The 20,197-nt window shown below is 44.9% G+C and overlaps 1 protein-coding gene across 1 annotated transcript in view; it reads left to right on the top strand.

The window, feature by feature from the left end:
- Positions 1-19,599, top strand: part of LOC147609649 (ubiquitin-conjugating enzyme E2 8) — a 42,836-nt gene extending 23,237 nt beyond the window's left edge. The window contains exons 3-4 of the mRNA XM_086788015.1: positions 19,006-19,110; positions 19,237-19,599. Coding sequence (XP_086644141.1) covers positions 19,006-19,110; positions 19,237-19,380 — 249 coding nt within the window. The 3' untranslated portion in view covers positions 19,381-19,599. The remainder of the gene's footprint in view (positions 1-19,005; positions 19,111-19,236) is intronic.
- The last annotated feature ends 598 nt before the right edge of the window (positions 19,600-20,197 follow it).

Here is a 20,197-nt window from a genome sequence, read left to right as displayed (position 1 = left end):
GAGGGGGGAAAAGCCAAACAGGTGGCCTGTAGTGCCAGCGGGGGGACCCCGCGTGAAGGGTATAGAAGGGGCCGCTGCGCCAAGTGGTGTGAAAGGCCTGGCGCCGCAAGATCGCCTCATCCGAGTCGCCTCGGATGCGGTCATACTGTCCTCGCAGGGTGTGGATCAACTCTTGCCAAATCCCCCGAACAGTCTCTGCTGGTGGCTCCAGTCTCCCCTCAAAGGCCCTGAAACACCGGGCCCTCCAGGTGAACCAGATGGTGAGGCTGCTGAGGAGCTCCCATCGTAGATCCCTCTCTTGTGTCCAGCTGGCGGACGAGAAATCCGGTGAAGGAACCAGGCGAGGCTGGCCCCTAATGAATCTGATGGCCTGGCTGTCCTGCTCCGTCTCATAGCCCATAGCAGGCCCTGACGAAGTCGACCAAGCAGCGGCACCCCACGTATACATACCCTTTGGAGAGAGGGGGGCCAGAATCCGCAGCATCCGCAGCCAAATCTGCTGCGCCTGAGGGCAGTCCCAGAGGCAATGTCTCTGAGTCTCCATAGGGTGGCCGCATCGGACCCAGGCCGTCGGAAGACCGCTGTAGACAAGCCAGGTGCCAACTGCAGAGCCCCTGTGAGCGACCAGCCACCACTGGAAAGTCGAGATCCTGCGTGCCTGTCGACTAGCCCAGAGCCTGGTCCAAAAATCCTCCAGGAACTCTTGTGTGAGTCCCTGTAGCCGCCAATGCCCCGATGTAGCTGGAGAGACTATCCTCCGCGCCGTCAAAATTTGCCGCCCCAACTGAACAGTATACTGGAAAAAGGTGATCTTTGTGGCCTCCAGGGATGCATAAGGATCATGCCACTCGTACTCGCCAGGGTCCCATTCTTTTTCAGCTTTGTTCCACAAAAATTCCCACGGCTTTCTTTTTCAAAACTTGCATCTACTGCAATCCTCTTAATGAACTTCTTGGCATGGTGTCAATCGGTTGATCTTCCGATCTCTCTGGCTTCTTGCACTAGCTTGTCGGGACAATTCACAGCCATATGTCTCCACTTTCCACATTGGAAACACGTCCCTTCTTTGGCGTATTCTTCATGTTGCGTGAGGGACAATCTTCTTCAAAAGAGTGGAGGTTTGTGCTCACTCCAATCCTTATTCTCTTGAGACTTGGCTTTTGATGGGGATTGGTCTTTAAACTTCTTGCTTTGAGGTGGATCCCGATTGTCGTTACACTGCTTGCATAAGCTTAGGTTGCAATCCATTCACAAACTTATGCATTTTCATTAGCGGTGGAATGGGAGTATATGAAGTAAACTTCAAAGAAACAGCTGAAAAGTTAAGATAAAACTTCATCGACTTTTTGTTTTACCTCATCCCATTCTTTGTGCACATCTAGTTCAAAATTTACGGGTAGAAATTTCTTGTTGAGAATAACTTTGAAGTTGGTCCATGTCTTGGGCTCGGTCCCTTCTTGTACCACTTTTAGCCACCGATTCAAGGCGGCATCCTTCAAATGCATGCGTTTGGCCCGAAGGGGTATGACCCACAAGAATCTCTCATTGGGCTAATACCAGGTCTAATATTTGAATCCAAATCCAAGTCCAAGTCCAAATCTAGATCCAAGTCCAAGTCCAAATTCGAGTTCAAGTCCATATCCAAGTCCAAGTCCAAGTCCAAGTCCCCAATCTTGCAAGCAAGGTATATCGGAGATAAGTGTGGGCGAAGAGGCTTATGGGGGTTAGCTAAGAGTATGTTGCCTTAAATTGGAACTGAAGCAGCCCACAAGAAACACACAAGGCCGTTTGAACCATTGCCGGTCCATGTGGCTATACGGTAGGGATATCCTCTGGTGGCACATGCGGCATATGGCAGAAGTGACGAGGTAGTGGCTGGCTGCGCAAGCAAGCAATAGTGCTGGCTGAGTTGAGCGCTAGGGGCTGGCGAAGCTGAGCGTTGGTGGTGCTGAGCGCTAGTGGTAGCAGGTGTTGGGCTGCAGGCGGTGTCGGCTGTGTTGATATTGGCTGCGTAGCCAGCTGAGTGGCGACTCCAGCAGCCAAGGGAGTGCAGGCAGCGCTGGCCATAGCAGTAGGCGGCTCTTCAGGTGGCACAACACATGTTACGACCCTGTGTTTTTCTTTGGACAGTATGCAGGTGGGCAGAGGGACATGGTGGATAGTGTGAATGGCATCAGTTTGGAATTGAGAAGGAAACCCATGTGTGGACAGCCCCAAGTGTGAAGGGGACAAAAAGAATTAAAGTATAAAGGCTTTATAACCTTTGGGACAAAAGGATTTAAGTTTATAAGGTTTTATAACCTTTGATGATTTAAAATAATAATATTCTTGGAGGATGCGCTTTTTGCTATTGCTTCTAGTTTTTCCTTTCTGGAGAAAAGCAGGTTGTTTTTGAGGCGCCTCCTTATTGTTAAAAAGGGGAAGCGTGGTAGATTCGACGTGTGGGGCGCTTCTTCTCCTTGGATGGTTGGTCGCCAGAGAGCACAGGCGACACCCATAACTGCAGGGCATGGTGTTCTCTTGGTGAAAAGCAAGGTGGGCACAGGAGGGCTGCTCGATTGGGCGCACAGGACTGCATGATGAAATCTATATCTCATGCTCTTGTGAAGGGCGGGGCAGGAGACAGGCACACAGGTGACTGTTAGTTATCTCCTTGGGCACACAGTCCAAGCTTATATGACACTTCATTGATCTTTTGAATCACCTTGAAGGGTCCATAATAGCGAGGAGAAAGCTTAGGATATGATCCTTCTCGTCCTGGCCTCTTCTGAAGCCTAGCTTTCTCAAATTTCAGCAAAACCCAATCACCTTCTTTGACTTGCATGTCCCTTCTATGCTTGTCAGCAGCCATTTTATGCTTATCTTGAGACCTCGCAATGGCTGTCCGCACCTGACCAAAGTTTACATCCAAGTCACGAACATATTCATCAGCTGCTGCAAAAATCTCATCCTTTGTACGAAGGATGGGTGGCAATACCGCTTTGCCATAGATAATCTCAAACGGAGCTTTTCCCGTGGAAGCATGGATTGTATTGTTGTAGGCAAACTCAACAAGTGGAAGATACTTCTCCCATGCAGTCTTTTGATCTGCCACATAACATTTCAATAAATCCAACACGGCTAAATTTGCAGCTTCACTTTGGCCATCCGTTTGGGGATGATAAGCTGATGAAAACTCAAGTTTAGTACCCATATTATCAAATAAAACTCTCCAAAAGAGGCTTGTAGTCCTGGGATCTCTATCCCCAACAATGGATTTAGGCATACCATGATGCTTGAAAATATTAGCAAGAAAAAGCTTTACCATATGATCAGCTTTAATGGTTTTCTTGACGGGCAAGAAATGAGCTTGCTTGCCAAACCTGTCCACAATGGTCCAAATAGGCAAATCCATAGTAATACTTTCCCAAGGTTGCGAGGGAATAGGCAATGGTTGAAGCAAACCTGGAGGTTTTTGCCTATCAAATTTCACCTTTTGGCAAGTAATACATGCACGTAGATAAGCCTCAATGTCTTTACGCATGCTTGGCCAAAAGAAATATCTCTGAATCATGCGTGTAGTGGGCATAATACCTCTATGACCAGCATAAGGTGGAGCGTGACATTCCTCCATAACCTTTGGACGTAAATCCTTCACGACACATAGGCAATTATCCTTCATAAGATAACCCTCGTTGATAACATAAGAGGCATGTGAATGACCAGCCATCAAATCAGTCTATATATGGCAGAAATTAGCATTCAAATGATACAAATCTCTCATAGCAGATAAGTCTCCATGAGAGGTCACTGATACTGCAGCTACATAAGGCCTCTTGGATAATGCATCGGCCACCACATTTTTCTTTCCTGGAGTATGCACAATCTGAAAATGAAACATGGAAAGAAAGTTTGCCATTCTCATCTGCTTCTCTGAAAGCTTCGTTTGAGATAGAAAATATCTCAAGCTTTGATGATCTGTCTTGACTACAAATTTAGCCCCAAAAAGATAATGTTTCCATATCTTTAAGGCGTGAATTACAGCGAAGAGCTCTTTCTCATAGATATCCATATGAAGCTCAGCATCATGCAAACGACGGCTCTCGTATGCAACTGCATGCCCTTCTTGATTTAGAACAGTTCCTATACAATCACCACAAGCATCACATTCAACTACAAATGACTTGTGCAAGTCAGGAACAATCAATACTGGACCACATATGATAGCATGCTTGAGCTGGAAGAAAGCATCCTGTTCTTTTGAAGTCCATTTGAAAGTGATTTTCTTCTTTGTGAGATCATGTAGAGGAGTGGCTATCATGGCGAAATGCCTTATGAAACGCCTGTAATACGAACATAATCCCAGAAAACTACGTACTTGATGTACGTTTTGCAATTCCGAATGGTCTCTATCTTTGCAGGATCCATTGTAACTCCATCTTTGGATACAATATGACCCAAATAATGAATCTCTGAAAGGAAGAACTCACTTTTCTTGGCATTAATGAAAAGTTTATGCTTCCGCAACTCTTCGAACACTGTGACCAAATGAGTTCTGTGTTCCTGCTCATTCTTGGAGAAAACCAAGATATCATCAAAGAATACTCTTGTGAATTTGCGATGGGGTCGGAATATCCTATCCATCATACGATTAAAAGTAGCAGGAGCATTGGTGAGACCAAAAGGCATTACCAGAAATTCATATAATCCGAAGGCTGTCCTGAATGCAGTTTTATGAACATCTCGTTGCACCACTCGTATCTGGTGATAACCACTCTTCAAATCAAGTCGGCTGAAACAAGCCGAGCCATCAAGCTTATCCAAAATATCATCAATACGCGGAATTGGGAATCTGTTCTTGATGGTAAGCTTGTTTAAAGCTCTATAGTCTACCCACATGCGGAATGATCCGTCCTTCTTTTGAACAAGAAGCACAGGAGAGCAGTAAGGTGAGGAATTGGGCTGAACCAAACCTTTCTCTAAAAGCTCGTTTACTTGCTTCATGATCTCTTCTTCTTGTGCAGCACTCACTTGGTATGCGGGTTTGTTAGGTGGAGAATTACCTGGCACAAGATCTATGCGGTGAGCTTCAGGCCTTTGGGGAGGTAATTCACCTGGCAATGTATCAGCAAAACAGTCGTTGAATGCATAAAGAAAATTCAGCCTATCATTAGACATAGCATCCACATTTTGATGATTTGGCACAAGGCTATCACGAACAAAAACCAAGTACGCAGAAAGACTCTTTTTGATTGCTTTATTAATTTGGATGTGTGATACAAGTGGGATGGAATCCCCTTTTTTGTCAGCATCAATAAAATGCATGCGGCCTTTATGCATAAAAGAAATCATATTGGACTTGTAGTCTTTGCGGGGCTCAAGCCTATGATGCCAAGGCTTGCCCAACAATACATCACATCCATTTAGTGGAGCAACTAGGAAATGTTCATTATCAAGGTAGCCCTGGATATGGATGCGCAACTTCCCTATCAATGGGGTAACCTGCACCTCTTTACCAACAAATGCAGCTTCGGCTTCAATCTGAGGTCCCGTGTTCTCAACCTCAATACCCAATGCAGCTGCCGTTTGCATAGAGATGAAGTGGTTGCACAGTCATCAAACATGAATAATGCGGACTGATCCTTGATTTGCCCCCAAGCCTCGCATACCATTCGCTCTTTTGCACCATGACTTGTATTTCCTTGCACATCAGGAACTGCATGTACATTAGCCTTGGTCTGCTTATCCTCGTGCTTAGGTTTGCGGTCAGGGCATTGTCGAAACATGTGGTCTTTGCTACCACAAGAAAAGCATTTTCCATCCTTGGCATATTGCTCTCTTTGCTCTGGGGTTAAGCCGAATTTGTTCTTCCTTGGGCCCTGATCTTTAGATGTGGAATTTTCAGCTTTACCACCCTTGTGGGTGTCTCGAAAGTTCTTCTTAGGTGGCTGTCCACCCTTTCGCAGATTTGGGACAGCCTTATCTTTCCCCTTTGAACCTCCTTGATCCTGTTTAATCTTGAGTACCAATTGCTCCATAGCAAGAGCAGAAGCTGTGAGCTGTTGCAAAGGATGTTTCGGGTGCAATTCAATGCCCGAACGATATGCTGGTTGCAGTCCAGAGCGAAACTTCCTCTTTCTTTCATCCTCAGTGATTTGCATAAAGGCAGTTACTTCTAGCAACACTTTCCAGAACTTGTTAACATACTGTTGCACGCTTTCATTATCTCTTTGCTCCAGCCTGTCCCACTTTTGAGTGAGAGTTTGCTCTGCATTTGGTGGCAAAAACTGAGCATAGAATCTGTCTTTAAATTCCTTCCAGGTGCAAATGGGATCCTTGGTGATCTTTTTAGTGATCCACCAATGAGCAGCGGTCCCTTTCAAAAACATGCTAGCATGGCGTACTTTAGACTTTTCGGTGAAGTCCTCATCGCTAAAAGCAATGTCGAACTGTGCCACAAATGCTAACACTTTAGAAGCATCATGTTCTCCATGAAAGACATCAAACTTAACAGATTTGTCACCTGCTTTAAATTCCTTGAGTTTTCTGGCGTGAGGCTTATGGTCTTCTCTTTTTCTTTTCCCCTTATCCAACGGGGCAGCCCTATCTGCATGGGCTCCATGGGCCGTCATAGAAGTTTCATGAGGCATGGTGGCATGTGCTCCAGGAACTTGAAACTCAGATGCATGTGACTTTTCTGCATATGGCAATGTCTCTCCATGAGACAACTCAGAAGGCAAAATTTCTTCTAGTGGGAGACCTGTCACCCTTACCATGAGATACATGTCTTGCATGCATGTGACTTTTATGCTCTCCATGAGCACTAGCATACATATATCTGTCAGGCTTTGTGCCTTGTGGAGAAGATGCATGTCGAGAGGTGACTGTCACCTCTTCCTTTTGCATAAAAGACTTTAGCCTTTGAGATGCGGGATCTCCATGCTTCAAGCGAGGTGGATTTCTGAATTTCAGCTCTCCGTCGTCCCCCTCTTTGATGTCGCCTTTGCGGAGGAGGTAGGCAAGTGCCAACTCCCTTGGCTTCTTGCCCACTTCTCGTGCCATGGACTCAAAAGTTACATCTACCATTGCATCAGCTTTCCTAGCTTCAATGGCACTTTGCACATGGGGATCTTCATGCAAAAATTTTAACTCTTGCTCTTGTGCCTGCAAAAGTTTTCTCATATGTTCCATTTCAGCCCTCATTGCATCAGGCTCTTGTTCAAGCATAACTGTCTTTCCTGGAGACAGTTGACCCTTTGATTCACTATCATTTACCCTTTCAAGGGACTTGTGTCTTCCTCGCAGAGCATCAGACCCACGAGAAGCACTAGATGGACCCCTCGAATTTGGCACTTCCAAAGGGTTGCCTTGGCTGTCCATTGTGTTAAGTGTGCTAGAAGCGGGGTGTCCAGTACACAGGTTCGTTTCCCCACTAAAAAGAGGGAAACAACCGTGCTCTGATACCAATGAAACCGATCCCGTCAAGTGGGAAAGACTCTGTTGGACACCCACACGCGTAATAGCACAACTTAATACCACAATTTGAAATGGACAACTTAATACAACTTGAAATTGAAATGAAATAAAATGAGATAAATGGACACCAGCACTGGGGCCGGAACGGGCCGACCCCCCCCCCCCCCCTCAATATATGATATATTTATTGGGAGTATTTAACAAATACAATGCTCCATGGGTTCCAAGAACTAGATGATATCCATGTACAAGATGAATACAGTACCAAACAAATAGGTTTGAAGTAGATATTCGAAGCAGAACGACCACTAGTGTGGTCCAGTCTCTACGGTCCTGTGCTTTCACTGGACTCTGCGGCGGAGAGCGCCCCACTGGTGTTCCAAGACCACGCACAAACAGGCGCTCTCGTACTAACACTTGGCTCTCCCGATCTTAGCACCTTTGGACCGAGGTTCTCCAATAGCTTGGACTACCCGGCACCGAACGGGTGTTGCCGTGGAGAGAGTCTCTTATCAGATTTATCACAAAGTGCTTTACTAAAATCTGAAATTCACTTACTTTTAGCCTTGCAGATGGAAGACCAATACCCGGATGTGTCTGTCTGTGTGCAGCTACTAGTGGGGAACACCAAGACACAGTAGCTTGTCCAGAGAGGAGGAGGAGGAGCTGCCTGTGTTTAAGATGCAGCCACTTGAAGAGGGAAAACGCCGTCTATGGAGGGAGGTACAACCACCTGGCCACCAAGCAAGTGCAACTATCTTGAAGATGGTACATCCACCTGTATGGAGAAGAGGAACAGCCTTGTTGGTGATGGAGCGTGCAACCGCTATGCCGAGTAGGTAACCGCCTGCTGGAGGGTGGCACACAGCCGCCGGCAAGAGTGGTCAGCAGGTTGGTAAACAAGCACAGACACTTGTTGAGAGCACCGCCGCCTGAGAGGATGGGGAACAGTCGCCTGTTGGGTAGGAAGAAGCGCTTGGCTGTAGAGAAGGAGGAGAAGACACTGGCGCCTGCAGGAGGCAGCGCTCAGCCTGCAAGAGATGCTATATGCCGCCTCTAAAGATAACGCACAGGCGCCTGCTGTGGTAGGCAGCGCAGCCTGTTTGGAGGCGCACAAACACACAGCCGCCTTCTAGGTTACCAGGCGAAGGGAAGGCAGCTTGCTGGTGATTCAACGCAGCCTGCTGGTGAACACGCGCAGCTTGAAGAAACGATTTCCGGTTCTGTTCGATGGAGGTGGTGGCTAATTTTTTTTTATAAAAATTAGAGTGGAGTTAGAACCTTAGTGTTGGCTGGCTCCCCACGCTTGCATGTGGGTGGCCAGTTCCAAGGGGGTGTGGGTAGGTGACCATGCACCCACCCCCACACACACTTAAGTGGGGCTCCCCACCTTGGCCCCTAAGTGGGTGCCCAAAGGGGGTGCCCACTTTTAAGTGAGTGTGAACAAATGACCTTATAAAACAAAGGGTTAAAATATGAAATATTAAACCAACATGTGCAATATACTTACCACCTGTTCACATGCACCAAAACTCGTCAGAAGACAGAGCAGACTTCACGACTCACTGGCAGGCGTCCCCGCTCAGTAAGTGACACGTCAAGTAGGTGAATGGGAGAAGAAGAATTAGGGTTAGAGTTCATGTGTGGGAGACATACACAGAGAGAACAAGGGAGAGAGAGAGTTGTGGGGATAAGTCAACTCACCAAGTGTGAGAGTGTGTGACTCCCCTATCACACATGTATATTGCACTAGTACACATAGTGCACTTAGTACATTAAAAGTACTAAGTGTACTATGTACTATAACTTATGGGCTTGTACACACTATAAGGGTGGGCATAATGCCTTTACCCCAACAACCTCCCACTTAAAGGCAAAGTGCCCTTAAATTAAGGAAAAGAAAAAATCAGCATGTACATGATAATATACAAGGCCATATCAAGGCTGAAACTGGCCTCATCCAATGCCCATCAAGTGTCTGCAATGAGCAAACCGCTCCGGAGGCAAACTCTTTGTCAACAGATCAGCTGGGTTGTCATCCGTATGAATCTTAACAGCTGAATTTGCTTGTTCTCTATCACCTCTCTGATGAAGTGATACTTCACATCCACATGCTTCGTCTTTGCATGAAAGACAGGGTTCTTTGCCAACTGGATGGCACTCTGACTGTCACAATGCAACAATGGAATATCCCCTGTATAGCCCAAATCAACCACTAACCGAGATAGCCATAATGCCTCCTTGCAAGCCTCTGTGGCTGCAATATACTCGGCCTCTGTAGTAGATAAGGCAATGCACTTCTGCATCTTGGATATCCATGACACAGCACCTCCTGTGAATGTAAACACATAACCGGTAGTAGACTTCCGGTTATCTGGATGACCGGCATAATCCGAATCCGTGTAACCATGCACTAATGCATCCTGTTTGCCAAAGCAAATGCACATATCCTGTGTGCCCTTCAGGTATCTCATGACACCTTTCACTGCTTCCCAATGCTTCTTGCCAGGGTTGGCCATGTATCTAGAAACCACTCCCACTGCCAATGCAATGTCCGGCCTAGTAGCAACCATGGCATACATGAGGCTGAAGCATACAACAGTCCCGAACAGAAATTGGGCAAAAGCCCCTTGACTGCAAGCTGATTTCTGAGGATTCAAGGCATAAATGTCTTGCCTGCTGCTTTGCCAAGCTCAACAAGCATAAAATCTTGAAAAGCCCCTTGATTTAAGATCAATTGCTGATCATACATGGTACATTGACGCACATGAAGGCATCCAAAGTCTTCACGGTGCTTCCCCCTGGCCACATATACATCCAATACATGAAAGCCCCTTGATTTACAGGCACATTGAGTGCTTGACAGGCATCAACACGTTGCCCAAAGCATCAAATGCGAGTGCCTGCATGCAAATCAACCAAATCGGCACAAAAGCCCTTTGATCTGCACTGCAATTTGTTGCAATTTTGCCCGAATGTGCGATTTCTCACATCATACAGCATGTATGAATGCTTAATTGCACGATTACATCAAAAGCCCCAAATTTTGACATCCAATTTCCTGCAAATTGATCCTGATTGTGACCAATGTCACCCAATTTTGCCAATTTTGCTCAAAAATTGAGCAATTCGGCACCTGTACCTGCTCAATTGATTGAATTAATAAGAAATTCCCAAAATTGAAGGCAAATACCTCTTAATTTTTGAATTTCTTTGAGATTTGCAGGCTGAATTTTGTTGTTGCAGGAAGGGGGGTGATGCTGCTGCTGTGCAGGTGGGCAATTGAAGGAGCTGATGCTGCTTCAGTCAAAGTTGAAGCCAAAGGTAGTGAGGAGAGCTTTGTTGCAGATGACAATAGCGACGGATGATATCACAGAGAGGCTGAGGGCTCCGATTGTTCCAAGCTGCCTTCCGGTGCTTTCTGTCATGGCTTCTCGCCCTCTCTCTGAGAAATTCGACAAGCGTACACTACAAAGGCGATGGCACAGATCATCCTTGGGGAGCCTGCTCTCACCGAAGCTGGCGTCTTTAGGAGCTCGCTTGTAGGCGTGTTCGCTTGTTGACGCCGCCTCCGACCGGTAGCCAGCGTTACACGTTGTTTTGTTGACGTCGCCTCCGCTCGATGGTTTTACGCCGTCTAACGCCTAGCGCTACACGTTTACACAGCCTTACGCTTGCTACGTGCGTATGGGTACGCCGCTGCACTCCGTGTCCGCCTGGCTGTTGTAGGCGCTTGGTTGGCTGGGCAACCTGCTCAGCTGCCTTTTGCCACGTGCTCGCCCAGCCTGCCTGCGAATGCTGCCTTGTGGTTTGCTACGCGTAGCTCTGATACCAGTTGAATGGGAGAAGAAGAATTAGGGTTAGAGTTCATGTGTGGGAGACATACACAGAGAGAACAAGGGAGAGAGAGAGTTGTGGGGATAAGTCAACTCACTAAGTGTGAGAGTTTGTGACTCCCCTATCACACGCACTAGTACACATAGTGCACTTAGTACATTAAAAGTGCTAAGTGTACTATGTACTATAACTTATGGGCTTGTCCACACTATAAGGGTGGGCATAATGCCTTTACCCCAACAGCAGGCAAACACAAAAATACAAGTCATGCGAAAACAGTTTCAAACATGCAAAACATGTGTGCATGTGCAAATAGTATCATGGACATATCTCCCGTTCATGGAAGTCCATGTTAGCAGAATACTGGCCTCTTCACATGAGACACTGGCCTGGCCTCAAGTGAACGAGACACAAAAACTGGAGATGGACTAAATGGTCGGCCAATTGGTGACATCCCCCCGGGCTTCTAAAGAGTTGTCCTCAACTGAAAAGCCTCAAGATATGCCTGCAACAACTGTGGGTAATCAACAAAATAGTCCTCATTTACCTACTTGGCATCAATAGGCAAATAATTCTTAAACTTCACAAGGTATCTCTTTTTGGAAAGCTTTCTTGCATGTAGCTTTAGCTCCTTGTGAAAAACAATCTGTTCTGGCTGGAGAATCTCCTCAAGCTCATTAATCTCTGGCGGATCTTCTGTGGACAGGCTCATCAGGATCTGGCCCCACATATTTCCGAAATAGACTCACATGAAAAGCATTGTGAATCTTCCAGTGACTAGGGAAAGCAAGCCTGTATGACACTTCATTGATCTTTTGAATCACCTTGAAGGGTCCATAATACGAGGAGAAAGCTTAGGATACGATCCTTCTCGTCCTGGCCTCTTCCGAAGCCTAGCTTTCTCAAATTTCAGCAAAACCCAATCACCTTCTTTTTATGCTTATCTTGAGACCTCGCAATGGCTGTCCGCACCTGACCAAAGGCTACATCCAAGTCACGAACATATTCATCAGCTGCAAAAATCTCATCCTTGGTACGAAGGATGGGTGGCAATACCACTTTGCCATAGATAATCTCAAACGGAGCTTTTCCCTTGGAAGCATGGATTTTTTTGTTGTAGGCAAACTCAACAAGTGGAAGATACTTCTTCCATGCAATCTTTTGATCTGCCACATAACATTTCAATAAATCCAACACGGCTGAATTTGCAGCTTCACTTTGGCCATCTGTTTGGGGATGATAAGCTGATGAAAACTCAAGTTTAGTACCCATATTATCAAATAAAACTCTCCAAAAGAGGCTTGTAGTCCTGGGATCTCTATCCCCAACAATGGATTTAGGCATACCATGATGCTTGAAAATATTAGCAAGAAAAAGCTTTACCATATGATCAGCTTTAGTGGTTTTCTTGACGGGTAAGAAATGAGCTTGCTTGCCAAACCTGTCCACAATGGTCCAAATAGCATCATTCCCATGCTGGGATCTAGGCAAATCCATAGTAATACTTTCCCAAGGTTGCGAGGGAATAGGCAATGGTTGAAGCAAACCTGGAGGTTTTTGCCTATCAAATTTCACCTTTTGGTAAGTAATACATGCACGTACATAAGCCTCAATGTCTTTACGCATGCTTGGCCAAAAGAAATATCTCTGAATCATGCATGTAGTGGGCATAATACCTCTATGACCAGCATAAGGTGGAGCGTGACATTCCTCCACAACCTTTGGACGTAAATCCTTCACGACACATAGGCAATTATCCTTCATAAGATAACCCTCGTTGTTAACATAAGAGACATGTGAATGACCAGCCATTAAATCAGTCTATATAGAGCAGAAATTAGCATCCAAATGATACAAATCTCTCATAGCAGATAAGTCTTAATGAGAGGTCATTGATACTGCAGCTACATAAGGCCTCTTGGATAATGCATCGGCCACCACATTTTTCTTTCCTGGAGTATGCATAATCTGAAAATGAAACATGGAAAGAAAGTTTGCCATTCTCATGTGCTTCTCTGAAAGCTTCGTTTGAGATAGAAAATATCTCAAGCTTTGATGATCTGTCTTGACTACAAATTTAGCCCCAAGAAGATAATGTTTCCATATCTTTAAGGTGTGAATTATAGCCAAGAGCTCTTTCTCATAGATATCCATATGAAGCTCAGCATCATGCAAACGACGGCTCTCGTATGCAACTGCATGCCCTTCTTGATTTAGAACAGTTCCTATACAATCACCACAAGCATCACATTCAACTACAAATGACTTGTGCAAGTCAGGAACAATCAATACTGGACCACATATGATAGCATGCTTGAGCTGCAAGAAAGCATCCTGTTCTTTTGAAGTCCATTTGAAAGTGATTTTCTTCTTTGTGAGATCATGTAGAGGAGTGGCTATCATGGCAAATGCCTTATGAAATGCCTGTAATACGAACATAATCCCAGAAAACTACGTACTTGATGTACGTTTTGCAATTCCCATTTATTACCTGGGATTTGCAAAGGATGCAACAACCCAGCCTGTCTAAAGCGTTCAGCTTTATTTGCTTGACAAATTTGACACTTGAGAACATAATCTTCTACATACCCTTTCATCTTTGGCCAATAAAAAGTGTGTTTCACTAACGATAGTGTCTTGTGTACCCCAGGATGTCCAGCAAAAGAGGCGTCGTGACACTCCTTAAGAATCTTGGACCTAATATCTAGGATCTGTGGTACACAAATTTTGTCATTACGGAATAGTAAACCATTCCGAATCATCCACTGGCCTCCTGAGCCTGAATGGTAGACTGCTCAGTCATTGAGTTTTGGTCAATCAATGAGCTCCCGTCTTGGATCTTCTGCCTAAATGGACCAAAATAACTATCAGTTCTGCAAAGTCCTCTCAATGACTGAAATAAGTCTGTAGAAATCTCGGTGAACGACAAAGTATTCACCTCTCTAATTCGACTAAGCGCATCTACAACACTATTCAAGATCCTTTTCGATAACGAATCTCAAAATCAAAATCTTGCATTAACTCAGCCGAACGAGCTTTCTTTCCTCTCAAATCATCCGCATCACACACATGCTTGATTGATTGATGATCAGTCAATACCACAAACTTGGAGTCATATAAATAATGTCTCCAAATCTTGACAGCGTGAATCACAGCATAAAGCTCCTTTTGAAGGGTTGGCCAACGAGATTGAGTGTCGTCTAGCTTTTTACTTTCAAAAGCAACCAGTCTACCATCTTGAAATAGAGCAACCCCGATGGCATAGTCACTGGCATCAGTTTCAAGAACATAAGGCCGAGTAGGATCGGATAATACTAAGATAGGTGCTTCCTTGACTTTATCTTTCAAAAGTCTGAAGGCCATATCCAAACTTACGTCCACGACCTTTCAATAAGTCGGTCATTGGTAATGTGAGCTGAGAGTACTCTCGCACAGATTTTCGAAGAAAAACAACAAAACCGAGAAAAGAACGAAGTTGTTTCATTGTTCGCGGTATAGGCCAGTCCAGAACCTTCTGAACTCGATCATAGTCAATGCTCAATCCATCTCTAGTGATCTTGTGTCCCAAGTAAATGATTTCTGTCATAAAAAACTCACATTTTACTTAATTTAGCATATAGTCGATTCTGTCTTAAAATAGATAAGACAATCGTGAGGTGTTGAGCATGATCCTCAAGAGTACAACCATATATCAAAATATCATCCAGGAACACCACCACAAATTAAAATGTTCACGAAAAAGATCGTTCATCATTTGCTAGAGAAAGTGGTTGGAGCATTGGTTAACCCAAAAGGTAATACGAGAAACTCGTAATGGCGATATCTAGTCCAAAAGGCGGTTCTTTCGACATGCCTTTCATGAGTACGTATCTGGTGATAGCCAGTACGTAAATCTATCTTTGTGAAATATTTCGCTCCTGCTAACCGGTCAATCAGGTCATCTGATCTAGGGAGAGGATAACGGTTCTTAATTGTCAGCTTGTTCAATCTCTTGTAATCTATACACATTCTCCAGGTGTTGTCCTTCTTTCTCCTAAGCAATACAGGTGCACCCCAAGGTGATTTACTTTGACGGATCTGGCCCATCCTCAAATAGTCTTCGAGTTGTTTAGCCAACTTATCTTCCTCAGCTTGGCTCATCCTGTAAGGTGGAATACTGAGAGGATGAGCACCAGGGATCAAGTCAATATGATGATCTACTGTCCTTTCAGGTGGTAAGCCCGATGGCAGTTCCTTAAGAAATACATCTTGAAACGAATGAAGTATCTTTTGTAATTCTTTGCTTTGACACACTTAATTCATTGACATCCATGGAAGGTATGAGAAATAAAGAAAGTGGAATCAATATACAATGGAAAGCGGTATACAAAGAGGAATCCATTATATTTCCAAAATCAACTGTATTTACAAGAGGTCGAGAGGGATGTATACAATCACCTAAAATACTATACTGGGTGTTCCTATGCTGAAAAGAAAAAATATGACTAGACCAATCTATCTGGACTTGAAGAGTCTTAAACCACTCAATCTCTAATAACAAGTCTACAGTTCTAGGTGCATAACATAGCATTCCAGAGTATCTTTGTAGTCATGAATCCGGATTGGTAGCATTTCCACCTTTCGATCCCATATTTGCTTTCCCGTAGGTAGGCGTACCTAGGTATGATCGTTGGGTGTCGTATCAAGACTCAATTTCTGCACAAGTTTGTAGTTAACAAAGTTGTGTGAGCTGCCAGGGTCTAGAAGAATGTGGATTCTATGGCCATTCACTTCTCCATAAACTCGGAGAAGATCATGCAAGCCAAAAACTTTAGAGTTGAACAGACAATCAGAACATGCACTAGGGCGAGAAAGTACAGTTAACTGACGTACCTGTCAAAGACAACTGGTTAGCTGCCTTTGGCTTGGGTCCTGCGTTGGTCTTGGCACCCTTTTGCTTCGGGCACTCGTTACGCATGTGTCCTTTTTCTTCGCAGATAAAACGTCGTCTCTTCTTCTTGAGCTTCAAAGCCTTAAGGAGTCGTTTCTTCTTTGTTGGTGTCAAACTTGGATTCTTTGAAGGTTGGACCGAAGACTTTCCTTCAGTCGTGTTAGCCATAGGTGCGGAGAACTTTCTTTCATGCTTGTTCCCTTGCTCGGTAACGGGTTTAGACTTGGAAGAGACCATTGTATCATCATAGATACGAGCTGAATGAATGGCTTCGTTCAATGTTTTGCATTTGTTATTTTTAACCTATAAACGGTATGAGTTTGGTAAACCAGCTACGAAGAACCCCAAAAGAGTAGTGGGATCCATCTTTGTAGCTTTCATCTGCAAGTCCCTAAACTTCTGGAGGTAGACCTCATAAGTGAGGTGCTGCGAGGTCACGGTCAAAGCGATAAACCGGGCAACAACATCATAATCATGCTCTTTCTTGAGGAATTCTTTCTTGAAGACATCTTCAAATTGTGCCCAAGTTGTTGGCTTAGGGTTGAGTTCCTTCCACCAAAGCAAAGCTTTGCCTGAGAGGAAACTTTGCTGCTAACTGGATCTTTTTTCCATCATCATATGGATGAAACTGAAAATGGACCTGCCACTTATGTAGCCTAGTGTCCACGATCTCCTTGGTACGCTGCTTATGCTCGCCCCCAAACTGTTCCGGAGTAATGTTGGGGCCTAAAGCAGAGGCCAAGGTATCCATACTCGAAAGAGTAGATAGGGTAGTGGTCAAGAGAGAGATGGAGTTCTGCAAGGCCTACATCTAGGCGGCAATTTGTGCCTTACGTTTCGAAGAAGAACTTCAAGAGCTACTTTGAACTCTTGGAAATTTGATTTTGACACATAATCGTCAAAAAGATCGGCATTGGTATCGTCCGTGGCCGGCAAGCCTTCGCGTTCAACAAGGGGCTCCAACTTGGATTCTTGGGTCGACATCTTGAAGAGGGCAAGGGGAGAGAAAATTCGATCTTGAGAGCTTGAGAGCTTGAAAACTTGAGAGATGTGTGGCAAGAAGCCCACTTAAGGGGTTTATATAACCTTCCCCAAAAGCAACTTGAGCTTTTGCTTTTGTGTTATAAATATATATATATATATATATATATATATATATTCTGTTTTCTAAAAAAGAAAACACCTTTAAACATTAGGGGCTTTAAACTCTTTTTAAAAACAAAGTTGAATCTAAAAAAACGAAAGCAGCCTATTCGGCGTAATGCTTTTATTGGTTTTTTTTTTTGGAATTAGCGTTGCCGGCGCTTGCGTGGTTGCCGTCGCCCATCTGTTGTTGTCACCTGCGTTTCTGCCGGCGCCCCTTCGCTCAGGTGACCTGTGCCAGCCTACGCCTGGGCTTGGCCGCCTGTCTGTGTAGGCCTAGGCGCCCACGAGCTTGGCTGCTTGTGTAGGCCTGGGCGCCTGTCTTTGTAGGCCTAGGTGCCTGGCAGCATGGCCGCCTACGTAGGCTTGGCCGGCTACACGCCTGGCCGCTTGGGTAGGCCTGGCTGCTTACACGCCTACGCCTACTACTTCCGGTAGCCCACGACCAGCACGCGACCACGCGTAGCCCATCAATCACATCTCTCGCTCGCTCGCTCTCTCTCGCGGTCAACCAAAAGCGAAACACCCTCATCACGGGTTCTTTGATGAAAAAGCACATACTATCTGAAAAAACAGCAGCATGCATAAACAAAACAGCAAGCTTCTTGAACACATACCTTACTTCGACCTCATCTTCTCTACCTACCAACTTGCTCGTTCACGAGGCATGCTGTGATACCACTGTCAAATCCCAAAGGATCTCCTCGTAGAACGCTCCCGGTTCGAGACTTGAAACCTGCAAACAAACAAATAAACAAGAAGGGGGGTGCAGGCCTGACTCACCACCCAACCATGACAGCCGTGGGCAAGCCCACAATCTTGGCTGTCCCCACCGAGCCACGAGCTGAGCTAACTAGGTTGACATACCGATCAATCTCTACCTCGCGACGTCCCATACCGCCACGAAGCTACCCTCACGGGCCTCGGGATTGCTACCGGCCTCGGTTGCGTAAAGCAGGTGCACGTCTGCACTAGATCCAGGCTCCAGACCATAGAGCTCTCACAAATCTCGCGAGACTCTATATGACTAATGACTAACCTTGGCCAACCTTTTATAAGCTCTTGGCCGGTCATCGGGCGTCCACACTTGGGCGCCCGCTCGTCCATACTTGGGTGCCCGCCCGTTAGTCTATTCCTAACTCAGCTCGCTAATTAGCCTGTCTAGCTCCAAGCTTCACCAAACCTCGAAGCTAGTCTTGCGTGCGTGTAGCACACGGTAGATACACATTGTGCACATGACAACAGCCATCCCTGTACTACATAGTGGTTCTTGATAACAGCAGATCTGCAGGCTTTTGTGACGGCCACCTGTGTACTACATTGTGGTTCTCAACAGGCTGAATATTTCATGGCATCTAACCTTAATAAACAGGATGTTTGTTATGGAGATAATAATTGTTCAGGATCTTTCAGCATTTTCACACTTGTTCTGGGACTTCCGTACCCTACGGGCTCACTTGTTTTTTGCTAGATCTGATGCTCTTGATGGACCAAAGTTTGCTTCAAATTAATGTGAATACGAAAGTATGTTGTCGTGGTACTCCTATGACCAGTTAGTGCTCTTCCCCAGTCAATCTAGACAAAATATGTCTTGTGGATACAAGGCATTCTGACCTGCATCTCTGCATGTCCTCGAGCAGGTTGCTTTCAGAACTAAAGTCTTTCATCCGAACATCAACAGTAATGGAAGTATCTGTTTGGACATTTTGAAAGAGCAGTGGAGTCCGGCTCTGACCATCTCAAAGGTGAGAAAGATACCTTACTATTTTGATCATGTTCCAAGAATGTATAGAAGTTTTCTATGTTGTTTGTTTCTGCCACTTCATTGTTTGCTTATGCAACTGAAGTGATGATTGTTTTTCCTCCCCTAGGTTCTTCTCTCTATCTGCTCCCTACTCACTGACCCCAACCCAGACGATCCTCTTGTCCCAGAGATAGCTCACATGTACAAGACAGACAGGGCGAAGTATGAATCCACTGCAAGGAACTGGACCCAAAAGTATGCGATGGGTTGATGCCAAGCAGAGATTGGGCAACTTCTTTTTGTAATTAAACTACAATACCTAATTATTACTCTATTTTTTGCCAGTAAGAATGCCAGCCATATTCAATGTTGTCATATAGAAACTTGGTATTTAACATTTGATTGGGACACAAGATTCCATCCTTTATAAGTTTGTGAAGTCTAGTTTATTATGCACATGATAATGGGATTTGGAGTGTGTTTAGTAAGATATGGATGGATATAATTTGTATAGTAATAGTAGAATTAATGTGACAAGGTATGTAAGCCCTGTGTAGGTCATACAGAAGGTATTTAAGTGGTAAGATGCGCAGCTGCTCCATGCTTTGAAAGCTTTAAGAACATGTTCTTGTGACATTGTGTATATGCCTTTCAATTATGTTTGATACCTACTATCATGGAGCACAAAGTGGAGACAGGCCTGGCCAGGTGTATGTGGACACTCATGTTTGATCCTTGGTATTACTTTGTTGATGTGTGGTGAGCAAGGAGTACTTTGTTCTTTCTTCCATTTTTACTGGTAAGTGCAAACCTAAGAATAACTTTGAATTAAACTTGGTGTGAAGAAAAAGGGGGTAAAATCGGAAAGCATAATCAAAATTCTCGACTGTCTATGCGTGAGTCTTGAAATGAAATAAGAGTAAAAACAAGGGTGTCTCATCCAGTTAAAACAGTAAAAGTAATGGAGGAGCACAATCAAAATTCAGGACTGTTTATGTGAGTGAGGCTTCAAGTGAAATAAGAGTCATAAGGGCATTAGGATGAAACGGGGCATGGCTCCAAAGTTGCTTCTTGCATTTGCCATTGGG

This window comes from Cibotium barometz, chromosome 51, assembly GCF_041138505.1.
Source record: "Cibotium barometz isolate CiBa-2024 chromosome 51, ASM4113850v1, whole genome shotgun sequence".
NCBI lineage: Eukaryota > Viridiplantae > Streptophyta > Polypodiopsida > Cyatheales > Cibotiaceae > Cibotium > Cibotium barometz.
Note: the sequence above shows the minus strand (reverse complement) of the source record. Positions and strands in the feature narration are given on the sequence as shown.